This window comes from Scleropages formosus, chromosome 3, assembly GCF_900964775.1.
Source record: "Scleropages formosus chromosome 3, fSclFor1.1, whole genome shotgun sequence".
In the NCBI taxonomy this organism is placed as follows: Eukaryota; Metazoa; Chordata; class Actinopteri; order Osteoglossiformes; family Osteoglossidae; genus Scleropages; species Scleropages formosus.
In genome coordinates, this window is record NC_041808.1 from 15,697,390 (window position 1) to 15,714,813 (window position 17,424).

The window sequence follows — 17,424 nt, forward strand, 5'->3', positions numbered from 1 at the left end:
TTTATTCCTTTTAAAAAATATAAATTTTTGCGCTTTTGAAAGTTTTATGAATCCGTTCATGATCTCTTCTGAACATTTTCAGCCTCATTTACAAGGTTATACATTCAAGATACACAGGACAAGATGTTGCAAGATGTTGCAGAAGTCGCTTTGGAGAAAAGTGTTTGTTAAATAAATAAATCTAAATGTGTCGTGAATTTTTTTTTCTTGCAAAAGGGGAAGTGCACTTTTGACTCCACGTTACCCCAGTTGCTTGCCTTGTTCATATCTGTTAAATGTCTAAAAGATGTCTAAAGATTGGGTGTTACGAAGTTCTGAGCTGAAAATATTGTGTTAAAAAACAGACTAATTACTATCACCAAATTCCCTTGGATATGTATAATCTTTATGTTTTGCATTTCTGCCTTGACACTTCTCTCTCCACCTTCCCTTTGTTGCTAGAACACACAGTAACTAGTACACTGGTGCCTAAAGTTACATTCATCCATCCATCCATCCATCCATTGTCAACAACCACTTGTTGTTAGCGGGGTCGCAGTGAGCTGGAGCCTATCCCAGTAACAGAGGGCACAAGGCCGAAGGGGGAGGGGACACACCCCAGACGGGACGCCAGAGTTACAATCATTCAAGTTACAAATTGTCAAAGATACAAACCTTTTCTGGTTTATTTATTAATTTTAAATAAATTATTTTTATTAATATAATGTTTTGTATTTTGTCCACGGTGCAACTTTTCTATTTTCTATCTTTTATTTCTTTGTCTTGGAAAGTAAAAGTGACCTGCGTTCCATGTCCAATCAACAGTTGGGAATAAAGCCCTTCCAAAACACAGCAGGGTTGTGAAACCATTGTGATTCATCTGACTTCCACAGTGGTTACAGCATGTGTCTGTGATCAGTAACAAGATGAGGAACACTGCAATTGTTTATGGGATGGACTGGACGGCAAACAGCTTTGTAAATATAATGGATGTTTTTATCTCCACTTATTTTAAATTAGTTTTAATGTTTATGTTTTAAATTAAGAAAATGAAATAAAACTATTTAATAGTGTTTTTTTTAATCATTATTATTATAGTTTTATCTGAGCTTTATGCAGAACGATCCAGCAAATAAATGAAGGGACACTTTTGTTATGTAGAATTTATTTATTATAACATAGCGGTAAAAGTGACTTTGGATTTACAGTGAAATCGAGTTACGAACGGACTTCCAGTCTCGGTTTAGTGGCAGCGTTAGAAGCGCGACACCTCCACCTAGTGGTTGATAGGAGTACTGCGGATGCCAGGTGATGCCTAGCTAAAAGATTTGGTGGACCACTTGTCCTTAAAACACACAACACCCTCATGAAACAAATATTGAAAAATCATTTATGTACATAAGAAATTACAGAATAAATAATGTAGCTGGTTTAACTTAACCTTTTTTAGTTGAATAATCTTTTATTGGTATTGAGGTACAACATATTAATTGCCTATTACTTCTATAATAAACAAGAAGCCCCCTTGAGGAGCTTTCCGTTCTGCAGACCATACTTTGACAACACCAGGTGTGAATGTGATGAGCCCAGAAGTAAACTGCTTTGAGGACACAGATTGCAGGATTAACCTGAGTAAACTCCTTCGGTGGACTCCTTGACCATAGATTCATTCCTGCAACAATGTTTCGATGTCTATTATGGTCATAATTATAGGGCACTTGGGGGGTGCGATGGCGCAGCAGGCTTGATCGGGTCCAACTCTCTGGTGGGTCTGCGGTTCGAGTCCTGCTTGGGGTGCCTTGCAATGGACTGGCGTCCTGTCCTGGGTGTGTCCCCTCCCCCTCCAGCCCTGCGCCCTGTGCTGCTGGGCTAGGCTCCAGCTTGCCGTGACCCCGCTTGGGACAAGCGGCTGGCATTGCATTGGTGGCACAGCAAGTAAGGCTGCTCTTTCACAGCACCTTGGTGATGCAAGAGGATGTGGGTTCGATCCCTGCTCAGTCTGTGTAGAGTTTGCATGTTCTCTCTGTGTCTGTGAGGGTTTCCTCTGGGTGCTCAGGTTTCTTCCCACACTCCAAAGACATGCTTTTCAGGTTCCCCATAGTGTGTGAGTGACAGAGAGAGTGTATTTGTGTTCCACTGATGTATGGATGAGTGACCCAGTGTAAGTAGTGTATCTAGCAGTGTAAGTCACCATGGTGAATAAGGTGTGTGGGCTCATAACACTACATAGAGTTCATTGGAAGTCGCTTTGGAGAAAAGCATCTGCTAAATGAGGTAACAAATATTTTATTTACATATTCCGGGTCATGCGTCTTTCTTGCGCGCACTAAAGGGAATGTGATAGAGACCAATTGTCTGAGGTTATACAGCAGGTCCTCAAATTTTGCCAGGGCTATAATGTCCCACCACTAAAAAAGCCAAAGTACCATTAAAAATTCTGACAGAAATATGAAGAGCTACAGATGAAGCCAGATTTTCTTCCACCGCATGTGGCTGTAGATAAATTTTGCACATGAAACCAAAGGATAAAATTGTGAAATTTTGCAAAGACAATGGCAAAACGGCATGTAATGCAATATTTAAGCATATCAAGTATCAATCATTTTTATTAGTTTCACTGGAGCTGCAATCAGTTCCAGTTCTCAAAGTCCATAACTCTTGCAAGCAGTTTTCACATTTAAAGCGCTGCATTCACAGATCTTAGAAAACTATAATGGAAACGTAGCACATAAATCAAATGTAACATATAAATCAGTGGGGAAAAACTGCTAGCAACGGACTTTGTTTCGTATGTAAAAATTCAGCACTTAAAAATAGCATCTGGAAGAAAGAGGCAAATGTTTTGGAGACTGTGTGTCAGGGCAGTTTTCTCGCGACATGATGTAGGGCAAAGGCAACCATAGTTCTTGCCGTTTAAAGACCTGTGGTTTGGCTTTAGAAAAGTAATCAAAGACCCCGTGAGAAAAACAGAGCAGACTTAGCAGACCGAGAATGCCAGAGGTTTATTGGAGATGAGGACGCTGAGACAGAGAGACCGTCAGAGTGAGGCAAAGAGTGAGAGCAGAAGAACTGGAGAAAAGTAAAGCTGTGGACTCCATGAGTCACCACATTCAAACAGTGTCAGCCAAGGTCCCTCGTTCTCCACACGTTGGAATGATCCTGCGCTCAGATACGTACAGTTTGCAGCCTGAACACAGCAGGGGCTCATGGGAGGCAGGGCAGCGGAGCTGGAAAGGAGAACGGCTGGAACATTTCGAGTGAGGAGGAGAGGGGAGGGGAAGGACAGAGATGGTGTGTCCATGTGTTGAGACAGAGCAATACAGTTCTTCTAAGGCTACCACTAGGCTTGTGAATATTGCTATAGGCTCATATAGTCTATCTACCTACCTATCTAGTATAGATAGATAGATAGATAGACTGTATTGCCATGATAACATGTGTGTTCAGATACAGAGCTACATGTGTGACAATACACTTTAGCCTTAACACAGGGGTCAGAGACAGGCTACAGACGGGCAACATGGTCGCACGGCAAAATGTGTTTTCAAGCAGGTCTCGGTGAAAGGCAAGTGTGCCGCGTGAGCGACTGCTAGGTGCCCGAACGCAGCGTCCCAGCCATCGCAGCGCAGATCCGCAACATGTTCGGAAACATACAGCACATCCACGGTGTACAATGAGGGCGAGACCACTCACACCATGCATGAAAACAAGAAAGGTGGCAGTAACAAAAAGAGCTAAGGCACGCATTTGAACACACGCGTACACGCACGCGCTCGGGCATACACTCACGCGTTTATATAATGTAAATGAACCGCGAGCCCTTTGCACTGGAGTTTACCGCAGATTAATAGTACGCTGTGGTTCAGTCTGGGTATGGGCATCATGAGACCTTCCCAAGCAAGCTGTACTATGAGCTTCTGTGTCTTGCAGCGGTTTGGGAGTGTGGAGGGCCAACACGCTTGCCAGGGTTGCGTGGTCAAAGGCGTGGGAGGAGGGTTATTTACCAGAACGAGATTTTGGATTTGCCCAGCAAACCTGGATTGAGAAAAAAGGCTATATCGTGAAAGCCCACGGATGTTGTTGCCAGGCAACAGGTGACTGGCCGGGGGGGGCATGCGAGACCGTAACGGCGGATCAGCCTGGTTTGGGGGAGTGAGAGGGGTTCAGTCCAGGAGAGAGGAGTCTCCAGGGCGCGTCACAGAGGGCCGGGTCGGAGACGGAGGAGGACGGCGGCTGAACACAGAGCAAAAGGGAGACGGGGGGGGGGGGTGGCAGAAAAGGAAGAGCGAGTTAGACAAGAAGCGACCCGTGAAAGAAGTGTGTGTGTGTGTGTGTGTGTGTGTGTGTGTGTGTGTGTGTGTGTGAGCAAAGTGGGTGCATTGGGAAGGGCTGTTGAGCTGGGCTGGATCACGAGGTCAGGGGGTGAAGAGAGGTATACAGTGGGGTGAGGGAAGAAACAGAGCAAGAGAAGAGAACTTAAAAAATTAGAAACAAATCCAACATTTGGAATATGGGAACACAAGCAATGCAGTTTAAAGCATGTAAAGAGTGTGGAGCGATGAAAAAAACACAAGTACCGGTGACAGCGGGAGGTAAAAATCAAATGGCAGAGGAAGAAAAAGGCAAGAGGAGAACAAACGAGAGGTGTACAGCACGGTATATATATGACGAAGGAAAAGTGCGTGTTGTTCCGGCGACCTTAGAGCGTCGCTCGGTTAAAAGTTACCGAGACGATCTCCCAAAAGGCGAAAGTAGAAATAACGAGAGATACGTGGCCGCTTCCTAAAGGCAACAAAAGCAAGTCGGCGTCTGAGCGCAGAAAGTCTGGCACTCTGGGAAGTCTAGACGGGGGGAAGCAGTTGAGAGCGAGAGGCGCTCGGCTCGCCGGGGATCCCACCCAGGTCCAGTTACCGCCGCCGCTAAGTCGGTCGCCCGCAGGAATCCGCGTGTGTCGTACGGCGCGGGCTCTAAAAACGCTCCGAGTCACGGATGGTGTTCTCTCGGTGCTTTACCGCAACTTCGAGCACGGGAGTGAAAAGTCCTTGTCTTTACACTTTTGCATAAGAAAAGTAACCGTGCGGTATGTTTCTCTATTACGCAACTCAAAGCGTTTTGCACACAGGGCCGTACCCCGGTGTAACTTCATTACGCTGTTAAATTACACGGAGCGGAACACGGAGCGCGAGGCCCGCTGCCAAACTTCGAAAGCTCACGGGAAGATTGATGCACTAATACCGATGTAAAAGCAGCACACTAGCAACAGTTTACATTGTTTCGTACACTTAGCGTGACTCCGATACCGCAGTTAAGATCGACGGGCAACTGGCCGTTCCACTGTTGCGCGAGTTAAACGGCAAGCATGTGATGCGCTGAGTAACACGTTCGTTCGCCCCGTACTTTGTTTGCTAGATGCTGCCTCGCACCACAGCGCATCGAAGCCGGAGTGCGTCTAGGCGTCAGCGTCGCCCTGCCGGGTGCGTCTCGATAGCGTTCGCGCCACGGGGTGGACCCCGTACCTTCCGTCCGGAGGCCGTCACCTCTCCGAGATTTTCATCCGTGACTAATCGCAGGAAGTCTACCCAAAAAAAGTGGGTTCTTTAAGAATGTACAAAATCCAGATTTCTCGCTGAAATTCCTTCCAGATGTCAGGTAAGAATGACTCACGCATACACATAAATACGTATATGATATTGCGACTAATAAAACTGCAGTAAATTTTAACGGCAGGGAAAATGACTTCTGCTGTTTTGGTGAATATTTGTGGAGCTTTTAATATGCTAATACCTACAATTTGCTTCTTGTTTGTGCAAAAAATAAGGCTATGCAAGTTAGTTGGTATGTTGTTCTACACGTGCACAGTGGAAAGGTATGGCTAACGGTTTATTTTCTTGCTCACCTGGGAATGCTGGGAGGAGCACGGGTGGGGCGGCTAGGCACCTGCGGGGGCAGGAAGGCATCCGTACTGTTGCTGACGGGTCCCGGCGGACCCGGGCGAGAAGGCAGGGGAGGGGCCGGAGGGGCCGGAGGGGCAGGGCCGCGGGCCGGTGGCCGGGGGCCTGTGGACATCCTCCTTGGAGCCGTGGGGCTGGAGGGAGGCGACCTGTGAATAACCAGAGGGCAGAGAGCTGAGCGAGGAGGCATTCATAAACCTTTGCTTACAACTGGATGTATAGTAGATTAAGGAAGGAAACTGGTGTTTTACACTTACTCGAGATACTTAGCATTAACTGGCATGAGAACATATCTAGAAGCAGACAACAATGAAACTACAGAAATTAACTTTAGGTAAAAGCCTGTTGGAAAGAAGTGGTAAAAAGCAATCTTGACAGTGAGATAGATGGATAGATAGATAGATGGATAGATGGATAGACAGACCTGTGTTCACTGTGCAGGAATGCTTGATGCCAGGGTCACAATGGTTCATGTGAGATACCTCTGAGATCCACTGGATCCACCATGCAGCCAGGAGCTGTCAACAGGGGGTGGCAGAGGGGTGGAGATGGTGGAGGTAGCGATATCCCCGATGATGGACAGCGCCTCCTTGAGGGCATGGTGCGTGCGCAGGACCTCATCCCGCCGCCTTGCCTGCTCTGGCGACTCATCCATCAACACGTTCTGGTCCCCTGCAGAGTACAGCTGGGCCAGCAGCTCCGCATTGATGAAGTCTTTAACCTGGACGGAGGGGGGGAGGCGGTGGAATAAGGGGAGCCTCTGGCACCATGGCTAGATACCAGCTGGGCAGTCCCAGTAGCATAGATGACAACGCTGGCTTACACTGATTATCATGAGATGCATGATGGTCTTGGGCATGAGGTCACGGATGGTCTTGTTGACAATGGCCATGTAGGAGTCCACCAGGTTACGGATGGTCTCCACTTGCCTCTCCAGCTGGGGGTCCATGGAGAAGGTGTCTGAGGGGCCAGAGTTCTCGCTGTCCACCTGATAAGAGTTTTATGATTAGGAGGCAAGACAAAGGAGCAACCATAAAACAAGAAATGGTGTGCGACCACAGGAAAAAGGACAATTTAAACCCTGCTTTCTGATTTAAAAGTCCATCTTTCATCCTTTCAACCCCCATGTAACGTGACCAATTCTGGAACAAATCTTGTCCCATCTGCAGTCCTAGCCATAAATCACAGCATTAAACCCCTTCTGTCAATAAAGCATTTGGATTAGCATTTGAAAGTAGAGAAAGAAGCATAGTAGGAGTGTAGTGGTTAGAGGTCCTGCCTTCAGACCCAAAGGTCACAGGTTCGAATGTCAACTCTGGCTATAGTACCCTTGAGCAATTACTTGCCATAAATTTCTCCGCTAAAAATTACCCCGCTCTATAAATGGGAAAATAATTGTAAGTTGCTTTGGAGAAAATTGTCAGCTAAATGAATAAATGTAAGAACTTGAAGCAGTGCTGAACTCCTGGAGAATCTGTCTGTGTGTTTTGAAACTTAGAAGTTGAGACACAGTGGCGTCACTAGGGGGGTGTACGAGATCCGGACTGCATCGGGTGACACCAGAATGACTGTCTATAAAATCATTGCGCGGTGTTGCAGCAGAAATGTATTATTTTGTATAAAAATATCCCTGTAGTTAGTTATAACAACGAAAACATTTCTCGTAAACCCAGATTACACGTATCAATACAGCTACAAAGCTAAAACACTACGGTAATTTACTTTTTGAACCTTCCAATGCACTCCGCTCAGTGCTCATTATTACCCAATTACAGTGACGCTTCAAATCACGTGGTTTCGTCCGCACGCGCTACGACAACTCGCTCTTGTTTTCGTTGCTGCTGCTGTTTTTATAGTCGCTGATTTTGTCAAATTTTCTAGTGTTTTAGCTACAGTATTGCGGTTATTAGTATTTGTGAACCTATATCGATAGCGTTAAAACCAACGTAATTTTTGATGCTGTTCTTAAGCGTTTTTACTTCGAATTCTGTTTTCTTACCGAATTTTCACTTTAACTACATGAAACTATGTAAATGTAAATGCGTTTATGCCGTGCATATGATATAATTTAAAGGTGTTATTTTAATTTCACTACTATCGCCATTACGTTCAGCAATACACAGGAATTAGGATTTACGAGTAACATTAGCAGAAGAAACATTCGTAAGGATTCTGTATAGGAGGAGGTCCATGGGGGGGGTTACACTATGAGTTACCGCACCGGGTGACACCCACCGGCCCTAGTGACGCCGCTTCTGAGACGCATGAGGTGTTGAGTTGAAACACTCCCGACTTGTGCCAGCTGCTATGGTAAACTCCCCTACTTCTTGCTTACATTTACCAGGAGTGACAAATGAGAGACAGCGAAGGGAAGGCTGATTCGAGGCGTCCCCACATCGCTGACCGCGCAGGACGACTAACTGCGACGACCGAGGAATTGAAGGCGGCTGAAGGATGGGGGAAGACTGGAACTCACAGAGGCCTTTTCGGGGTACACCCCAGCACGCAACAGGGATGCTCTCCAACTATCCACTTCCTCCTGGGAGTCACAGGCCAGCTCCAGATACCGGTTGTCCTTGTACACGTTCCTGAAAGGGGAGCAGTCGGAAACCCTAAGAATTCCACGGGCTGCTGCGACGTACGAGAAAGCAGAGACGCGCTATGAGAGGATCCGACAGAGAGAGCACGCTGGACACACGCAACGAGAGACACGTGCACCACAGGGCACAGACACACGCAATGAGACAGAATCACAGCACCGTGACGCACGTGTCCTCATTCAGTCCACTGCGATCCATAAAGCTGCAGGAAAGCAAACCCCATCTGTTAGATAATCTCTCAAGCTTTTCCTTTTCCCCTGAAGTTCTGTTGAACAACTTCTCCCTGAGGACAACTTCAGTTGAATGGTTTGCATGGATACAGCAGGACTACCTTGGGAGCTCAGAGAGCCCTCAAGGCTTTGTAATCTTACCGGTGCATTTTGAAAAGCAACACGTTCAAGTGCGTTCTGCGCTCCGCTTAAACAAGTCATTTTACCTTGATGGCGGAGCTACTTTCTAAGAACCACAGTACTCTACATTAAGAGTGTTTGAAAGTCGGAAGAGTTCGGACCCCAAAACGTGACGTAAATCTCCAGTTTATGACCACCGAATCTTGCGCAATACTTTCATCGCTCATATTTTTTTCCATTTTCAATATTTTCACGTAACAGAAGCTTTTCTTCAAAGCGGCACGCAGCGCAGAGTAAACAAAGCGCATTCGGCAACAAAAAAGAATTCGATGCAGAAACGCCACTTTCAAAGCACAGCCACTTCTTCGCCCAATACCATCGATTGTGTCGGCACATGTACTACCACTGGTACGTCTATGTCTATAGAATTACGCCAGACAGAAAATACAAAGGAGACTGTGACTGATGTTCCATGCAAATTTATGGAGAATTTCGGCGATCACGAGAGAAATTACCACGGGAAATCGTGCGATGGGATGGCACGGTGTGGCGGCGCAGCGAGTAGCGCTGCTTCCTCGCGGCACCCGGGTGGTACGAGGGAACGTGGATTTGATCCCCGCTCAGCCTGTTTGGAGTTTGTTTGCATGCTCTCCCTGTGTCTCTGTGGGTTTCCTGCAGTTGCTCTGGTTTCCTTCCACAGTCCAGAGACACGCAGTTGAGGTGGACTGTGATGCCAAGTTGTGTCCGTGTGGCTACCCTGTGATAGACTGTCTTGTCCCAGTGCTTCTGGGATAGACTTCAATTCACTGTAACCCTGCTCAGGACAAGTGGTTATTGAAATTGGATGGTAATACTGTACATTACAAATATGGCTGTGGGATCAAAATGGCCTGGAATAAAAGGGTACAGCTGAACATCACCCACCTTACACGTTCCTTACTTCTCCAATAATATTCTGTTTTAGGGCAGCAGGTTTCATAGCAGTTACAGCCACTGCCTTACAATCCAAGGACCTTCGATTGAATCCCACTCTGCTGTAGTACCTTTGATCCAGGTACCTGGGGTCTTAAGCTACAGCCCCAGAGAGATGAATCCAGCTGGTTTCTGTTTCGAAGAGCGAGCCACCTGATTAACCTTAGTGTCTTGACTGAACCCATTTAACTCCCTTTCTGAGCCCTCAGTGGTGTGAGGAGAGCTGGAATCCCAGTTGGACTTGGCCAGCTGGAACGCCGAGTCCAGGTGTCCTACGTGAAGGCGTTCCTTTTCAGCACCATCTAGCCTTTGAGGAACAGCCAGAAATTGTGTTCGCCAGTCCCGGTGTACGCTCTATTCCTGTCACTGGGAGGCGGGGAGGATGCGCGGCGATCACAGCCGTGCTCACACCCGAGGCGCCCGCTGAGCAGGAACAGCAGGAACTGCTGCAGGAGCTCTGACACATTCCTGGCTGGCGTCCCCCCTCTCCATAGTTCACCCCCCCCCCACCCCGGCACTCTGGACACCCGCCCCGTTCCCTCTTTGTGGCGAGCACCAAAATTCTTTCCTAACAACAGAAGCCTCGTTTCAGTATTCATTTCGCCCCTTAATTATCCCGGATTCTGTGGTCTCCTCTCAGAGAACCGCCAAACAGGACAAATTATAAACAAACTGAACATATTCCCCTACAGCCAAATCATACTCACAGAGATTCTCTCATCCATCCACCTACTCACTCCGGTCAGCACCATACCAGAGTGATACTCCTTAGTCATCCGTGTGACCATGTGACCATGTGCTGTGTGTGCCTGTAGGGGCCTCAAGCCACCCAGATTAAAAACGCAATGATCCAACCGTCACTGCAGACCCTTCGCTGTTTAACAAGTCAAGAGGGACCCTCACAATGTCCATTCTAGCCCAGCACCTGGTACATCCTTTGTACATCTCACAACCTGTTAAAACCCAAACTGCAATAAAAACGTGAGAAACGACATAACCTGAGGGCTCCAGCTGCAGAAGATGCCCTACTGTTGTACCCATGAGAAATTTTTTTTTTAACCTGAATTCCTGAAATAAAATATCCCGCAGTTTGAAAATCCATCCCATCCATTGTCAGCAACCGCTTGTCATAAGCGGGGTCGCGGTGAGCCGGAGCCTAACCCCACAACAAAGGGCGCAAGGCCGAAAGGGGAGGGGACACACCCAGGACTGGATGCCAGTCCACCGCAAGGCACCCCAAGCAGGGCTCAAACCCCAAACCAGCCACGCACCAGGCAACGGCTGAACCCGCTATACCACCATACCCTCCAGTTTGAAAATTCAAACAAAATTCACTTGTCCAGGGGGGAAGGAGATCTGACCTCTGTTCTGTGTTGAAAATAGCAAAAACGTGCTTGCTGGACATGAAGCTCTTCTCCACATCACGAACCTTCAGGTTGTCTAGTGGAAGCATGTACTTCTTCTCCTTTTCCTGGAGAGGAGAGAAAGAAAGAAGGACAGAACAAACACTTCTGAAACACGAAAGCACCATTTGGTCCTCATTTGGTCCTTTTTTCTGTGGCATTCTAAAAGGGAAACTCCAGCTTTCCTTGGAAGTTTCATAAACAGGGAAAATAATCATCCTGACAATTTTTAACCGCATCCACAAGACTGCAGTGAGGAAAAGGTCAGGGTTCCCTGACTCGTACAATACACTCGATTGATCGATCGATCAACCAAATCAAGAAAATTTTCAGATTTGCACATTCCTTGGCTCTATAGCAAGGCAATTGATTACTTTTCCCATAAAATGTTACGTAATTCATCTCATTGCCAGAAAAATGATAAATGAACGTAGCATTTTTACAGTGCGCAAAGCATAGCGTAGTGTATAGTCACATGTACTCTACTGGAGAGCACTGGTCACTGGACCGTATGTGTATGTAGGAGAAAACGTTCACTTATGTTGAACTGGGTGTTTTTGTTGTTCTGGGCTTGGCAGGCTCTTCGGTGACAAAGGCTGTGGAAATTTCTAGTGAGTCACAAAGCTCTCTCCAAATGGTGATGTCAGCCTGGCAAACACAAGCATAACAGTTCGTAGATGGGCAACGGGCGAAGGAAACGTACGGCCGAAAAACCCAATGCACCGGTGGAAGTTCAGCCGATCCATTTCTGTGGAACTTCAGTATTGTTCAAACAGAAAGGAGGAGCGGTTCGTCCAACCCGTTTGCGCTCATTTTCTGCCAATTGGCCTGTTGATTAATTGTTCCTTTGGACAGCTGCGAAATGAAGATCCACATGTTGCAATAACCAGAAATTACAAGAAAAAAAATTGTGATGGGAATATTTTGTAGTATACCTGGACTTAATTTTCTTTGTTTGTGCTGCTCCTACAATTTTGAACAACTCTTTCAAACTTAATCAGGATGAAAAACAAAAGACTTTCAGTTGGAAGATTAAATTAAGGAAACAATTAAGGAGCAGCACTGCAGCCTTTACACCTGAAAGACCCATGTTCGAATCCCAGCTCCTCCTATAGCGTCCTTGCCACTACTGATTCATTCCAGTAAAAATGACCCAGCTGTGTAAATGGGAAAATCGCTGTAAATAGCTTAATATTGTACAGCATGTCGGAGAAACGTGTCAACTAAGTGAATACATGTAAAATTCTAATAACTCATCATTACAAAAGTCTTTCAACATTCCGCCAACTGTAGACACACCCCAGCAAAGGTACAGTATTTCACACAGGAATTCAAGAAAAAAATGACACATCACAAAAGATGCCCAGTTTTGTATAAACTCGTGTAGTGCCATTTAAAACAAATTAATTCGATGGCAACATTACAAATACATTATGACTGGCCATGAAAGTTACGATGGTTCCAAAAAAAAGGGTCCAAATTGTACTATTTTATGCTAAGATCATTGCAGAGGTTAATACAGCATACAACGTAGTCATTCTGACAGATCATCTTAACCAAATGAAACATTTTATTCCTAAATGAAAGGGCATTTTCCAGGACCACACTAAGGATAAGGAGTTAGGCTGCCCTTATTCTGATTACTGTTATCTGTCTTCTCGGAATTCACAATGATATTACCGTAACCCTCCGAATCCAAGGAGGCACCTGTGGAACTGTCTTTACAGGGGCCTGTGAGAATGGCACTGTCATCAGCTTCACATGAAATTCTGAGACACTAAGAGGAAACCAGCAGAAGGGATTAGGACTCCTTCTGAACAGCTGGAGAACCTATGCTGACCTGTCACAACCTCATAGGAAAATGCCATAGGCGACAGCCGTTGTAGCTAATCACAAATACATGCCACAGTCCTGCCCCTCACTAAACACCCTTTAAAGAAAGCGGCCTTTCGGATCTTGAGCGGCGCTCTTCGAACCGCAACCACGATTCTTCGGACTACGACCTTTGCGTTGGAAGCGCAACCCTTCGGCTCTCCCTTGAATCCACGTCTACGACATCTCGGCTCACGCCCCGAACTCGGCCAAGCCCCTTGGACCTCGAACGCACGCCTACCTCCAGAGTGTCATTCTTCAATCCTCCCAAGTTTCGTCTCCGATCCTTCTCAGTTCCCTTTCCAACAGTTTCAGTTCCCCGGTGCCCATCGACACAGCTTCACGGAAGATCTCCGCACTTGGGTTCCAAGAAATAACTCACGGGAGTCATGACATGACCCTTCGAAACACACGTTGCCCCCATGTACTCTTAGAAAAAATAACAAGAACATTCCTTTGCAATTGCCATGTTTTCTATGTTGTGCTAATTATTTCAATCCAAAAAATGTTGATCTATATAGCATCTAAATGATACGCAAGACATTCCACTTAATGATTTTACAGAACATCAGATTTCCCACTTTATGTTTCCCAGGCGCAGCCAGTCATTAAAATAAGGCTACCAGCATTCCCAGTCAAGGGCCATGGTATAAATAAGCGTCACGCTTAAAAAACTTGTGTCTTAGTTTCTTTTTGTTTGTTTTTTATGGCTTCTACTACAACACACTCAGCATTGTGAATGGATTTATTTAGTTTGCTCCTGTATTGTGAGAGATCCATCTGTTCACACAACCTTGTGTGAATCTTGAGGTTCTTCAAGTGACACTTTTGATGTGCAGGAGTGAGGCGCCGCAGGAACAAGGCGGAGGACCAAAGAAAGAAGGCGGCAGGAGAATAAGAGCAGACAGAGAGAGTGAGCAAGGGCCCACATGTGGAAGTCATTACTCATGCTCAAACTTTGAAACGCAACATTTCTCAAAAGAAACAATCCCCTTCCATGGGTCACCCCCTCCCCATCTACTCCCCCCTGTTCCAGAATGGGCTCCAGACTCAAGAAACGGCTTCAGTTACAGTAAGAACAGAGCAGAAAGTATGCTAGGAGAGTGAGAAAGAGGAACAGGGCTCAAGAGAAGTAAAGAAAGCATCAGATGAGAAAGACATGGGCACACTTGGCTGTTTGCGAGTCTCAGTGTGACAGCAGCTGAGTCCAATCAAGGGAGGGTTTTGCAGAAATCGGGTCTCAACGCAGTCCCATCTGTCATTTTTTTCTCCCCCCGTCACTTTCTTCATCTGTTTTTTTCAAAAGGGGCCCACTTCCTGTCTGAGATTTTAGGGAGGGGAAAAAAAACGATTAAACGACTGCCTGGCGTTACGTCGGCAACATCTGGTACCGCTTTACAGTGCTAGGGAACAGGAGAGGGGGAGAGAGAGGTGGAAAGAACACATTCTGTTTTGCGGGCAACCCGTAAAGGAGGGGTACGTGGACTGGGGGAACGGCAAGCCAAAGCAAGGAAGACCAAGGGCGACAAACCGCAGACCACTCCAACTCACCCCCCCAACACTCAGAGGGTCGCATCGAACCCATATATGGCTGCTCAGTCCCTCCCCGCTCCTTCCTGCACAGCTCTTTTTTTAACATCCCTTCCCTAAATGCACCGCCAGACTCCCCCAGTCGCCCGAGTGAGCGAGCAAACGAGTGAACGTGCCACGTCAAGGCAGGATACTCTGTACCGGCCTCAGCCCCCCCACCCCGCCCCCCGGATGGTTAGCGACGGGAATCAACTGGGGACGTTTAAAGGGGAGGGAAAAATTGGAGCGGATTGGTAGATGGGGACAAGGGACATCAGACCTGGGTGTCCCTCCAGGGAACGAAGAGCCCTTTCCCTGCTCGGGAGGGGTGACAGCGATTCGTGGAGAGGAAATGCTCCTGCTCCGTCATCCCAGTGTTCAGACTACCTGTTCAGGGCCATACTGGTGTACAGTAGTCTGCACATTGGTTAGACTGTGCACGGAAGGGCTCCGGTCACATGGGTACGCGCACGTCGTGGGACCTGACTCGCCAAGTCCTCCGCAACTGGTTTGTCTGTGGCGTTCCAGTCGCCCGCTTTCCTCCTCCTCTCCTCTCTTCTCCTCTCGTTCTGTCATGGTTTACCTTTATCAGACAAATTCAGCTTAAAGGGTCTCCGGAGTTGCAAGAAAATGTGGTCAGTAAATCGAGACCTCCGGTTTCGCTTGTGTGTAGTCTTATTACAGCCCAGCAACTGAGAGCTTAGTTTAGCAGAGAAGGTGAGATCACACCGCTAATGCCACAACCAGTCAAGGGGCAGCCTACTGCTGTGAGCGCTACACTCTGTCCTAAATGTATGGAACGTGCTGGGAAGTTTAAAGTATCGATGCAAGAATACTGTTTAAAGCAGAGGACGTTTGGTCTTTTTTTTTTCCTACCAAGTTTCAGTGTCCCCCAGAAGCATTGGGCTTGCACATAATGAAAGATAATCTTCCACTACTGGATTTGACCAGCCTGGTCCCTATGGCAGGTCATCCACCTAGTTCTGGCGGCGCAGAATGTCTCCATCTTTTCCAGCTCTTTAAGCCACTAACCACCTCAGTATTAAGCAGGAACATCAGATCACCTAAGTTTGCTTTGTATGACTCCAGTGACACCTGCAAACCGTTTCACTTGCCAGGGTTCAGAGGGACTAGGTCAGACATGCAATGGGTAAATAAAGTAGCACCCAAACTGACAGGCGACCCGCAGAGCGCAGGCAGCGCGGCGGCACAGCGTAGCATTGCTGTCGCACGGCACCTGGGTGGCGCGAGAGGATGTGGGTTCGATCACCGCTCAGTCTGCATGGAGTTTGTATGTTCTCCCCATGTTTGCGTGGGTTTCCTTCCGAAGGCATGCTGTTCAGGTGGACCGGTAATTCTAAAATCACCCATAATGCGTGCGAATTACAGAGAGAGTATTTTTCACTGGTATGAGGATGAGTGGCTCATTGTAAGTAGATTATCTAGCAGTGCAAGTCACTTCAAGTGAATAAGGTGTGTGGGCTGGTACTACTATATAGTGTAAATGGAAGCCGCTTTGCAGAAAAGTGTCTAATAAATTAAATGTGGAGGTGACGGCAATTAAAGTTTACCGGCAGTTTATCAGTCATCTCGTATAGAAATCTCGTCTATGTTAACAGGAATCAATGCCTGCCGCCTTTCTTCTCAGGTGGGAACAAGTGGAGCACTAGTCGATGAAGTAAATTGCTTTGGGGGATGGAAGGTAACGGGCTAGGGGGTGCAAGGGGCAAAAGCTATGTGCGGTCTCTCTTCGCAGGACCTTAGAGGCTGGTGTTTGGACAAAGCTGTATGATTTTCCAGCCAGGAATGTGTAGAGTCTCGGAGAGACTGCCAACTGCTCCGAGAGAGAAAGAAAGAAGGGAGAGAGAATGAGGGAAAGAGAAAGGCTACGAAAGTTGAGGAGTGGTCGTTTGCAAATAGGCGACAGAGAAAGTGAGTGAAACAATAAATAGGGCAAAGTTTGGAGCTTTTTAAGACAAAAAACCTGGTGTAGCGTAAAGAAAAAAAGTTCCGCTCCTCAGTGTGCCTGCGGATTTAGAGTGTCAAAGTCACTGTCTGAAAGATGACTCATTTCTCTGATTATCACTAACAAAACAACTGACGCACAAGTGAAGAAATAAATTAGAAATGTACGGGACTAAAGAATAAACTGTCAGTTGCCGTATTTCCAGTCTGAATCCGTGGTTTGCGGAACACATTTTGCATGGATCTGGGTACAGGCAAATGCTTGGCCCTCACTTGGTGTGTGTATGAAAGTCGATGTACATAAATCAGTGATTCTGTGTATTTACGGAAGGGTGTGTGTGTGTGTGTGTCTGTATGAATGAACTTGTGAGTGTGTGCAAGTGTGAGTGAGATGGAGAGGGAGGCGGGGGGGGGGGGGGGAGAGCGCTAGAGAGAGAGATTTGTCTGAACAAACCCTTCCAAATGCCTTAACTCCCCGGGGATAAGGTGGAGGGGGACAGAGCAGAAGAGAACTGGGAAGCGATATATCACATTCTCGCAGGAGGAGAAAAAGAGGCACATGGCTAAAGCCCCTCCAAGTGAGAATAACAAGCAGCTTATTGCTTCACCAGCCTCCAGTCAATGGCCACTGGTCTCCTATATAAGATACCAAGTTTCGGCCCCCACAAGGTCCACATAGCAGGGAGACACCCCATGCCTCTGATCAGCCAGGTTTCTCCGCAGTCCATCTGGAGTCCTCATTATTACTCACTATAACAAATGG

General features: G+C 46.9%; 1 protein-coding gene across 1 annotated transcript in view; it reads right to left on the reverse strand.

The window, feature by feature from the left end:
* Positions 1–2,742: 2,742 nt before the first annotated feature.
* LOC108935205 (dynamin-3-like) overlaps positions 2,743–17,424 on the reverse strand; it is a 36,008-nt gene continuing 21,326 nt past the window's right edge. The window contains exons 16-21 of the mRNA XM_029250297.1: positions 11,214–11,323; positions 8,407–8,518; positions 6,754–6,918; positions 6,413–6,651; positions 5,876–6,079; positions 2,743–4,212 (exon numbers count right to left, since the gene is read on the reverse strand). Coding sequence (XP_029106130.1) covers positions 4,143–4,212; positions 5,876–6,079; positions 6,413–6,651; positions 6,754–6,918; positions 8,407–8,518; positions 11,214–11,323 — 900 coding nt within the window. The 3' untranslated portion in view covers positions 2,743–4,142. The remainder of the gene's footprint in view (positions 4,213–5,875; positions 6,080–6,412; positions 6,652–6,753; positions 6,919–8,406; positions 8,519–11,213; positions 11,324–17,424) is intronic.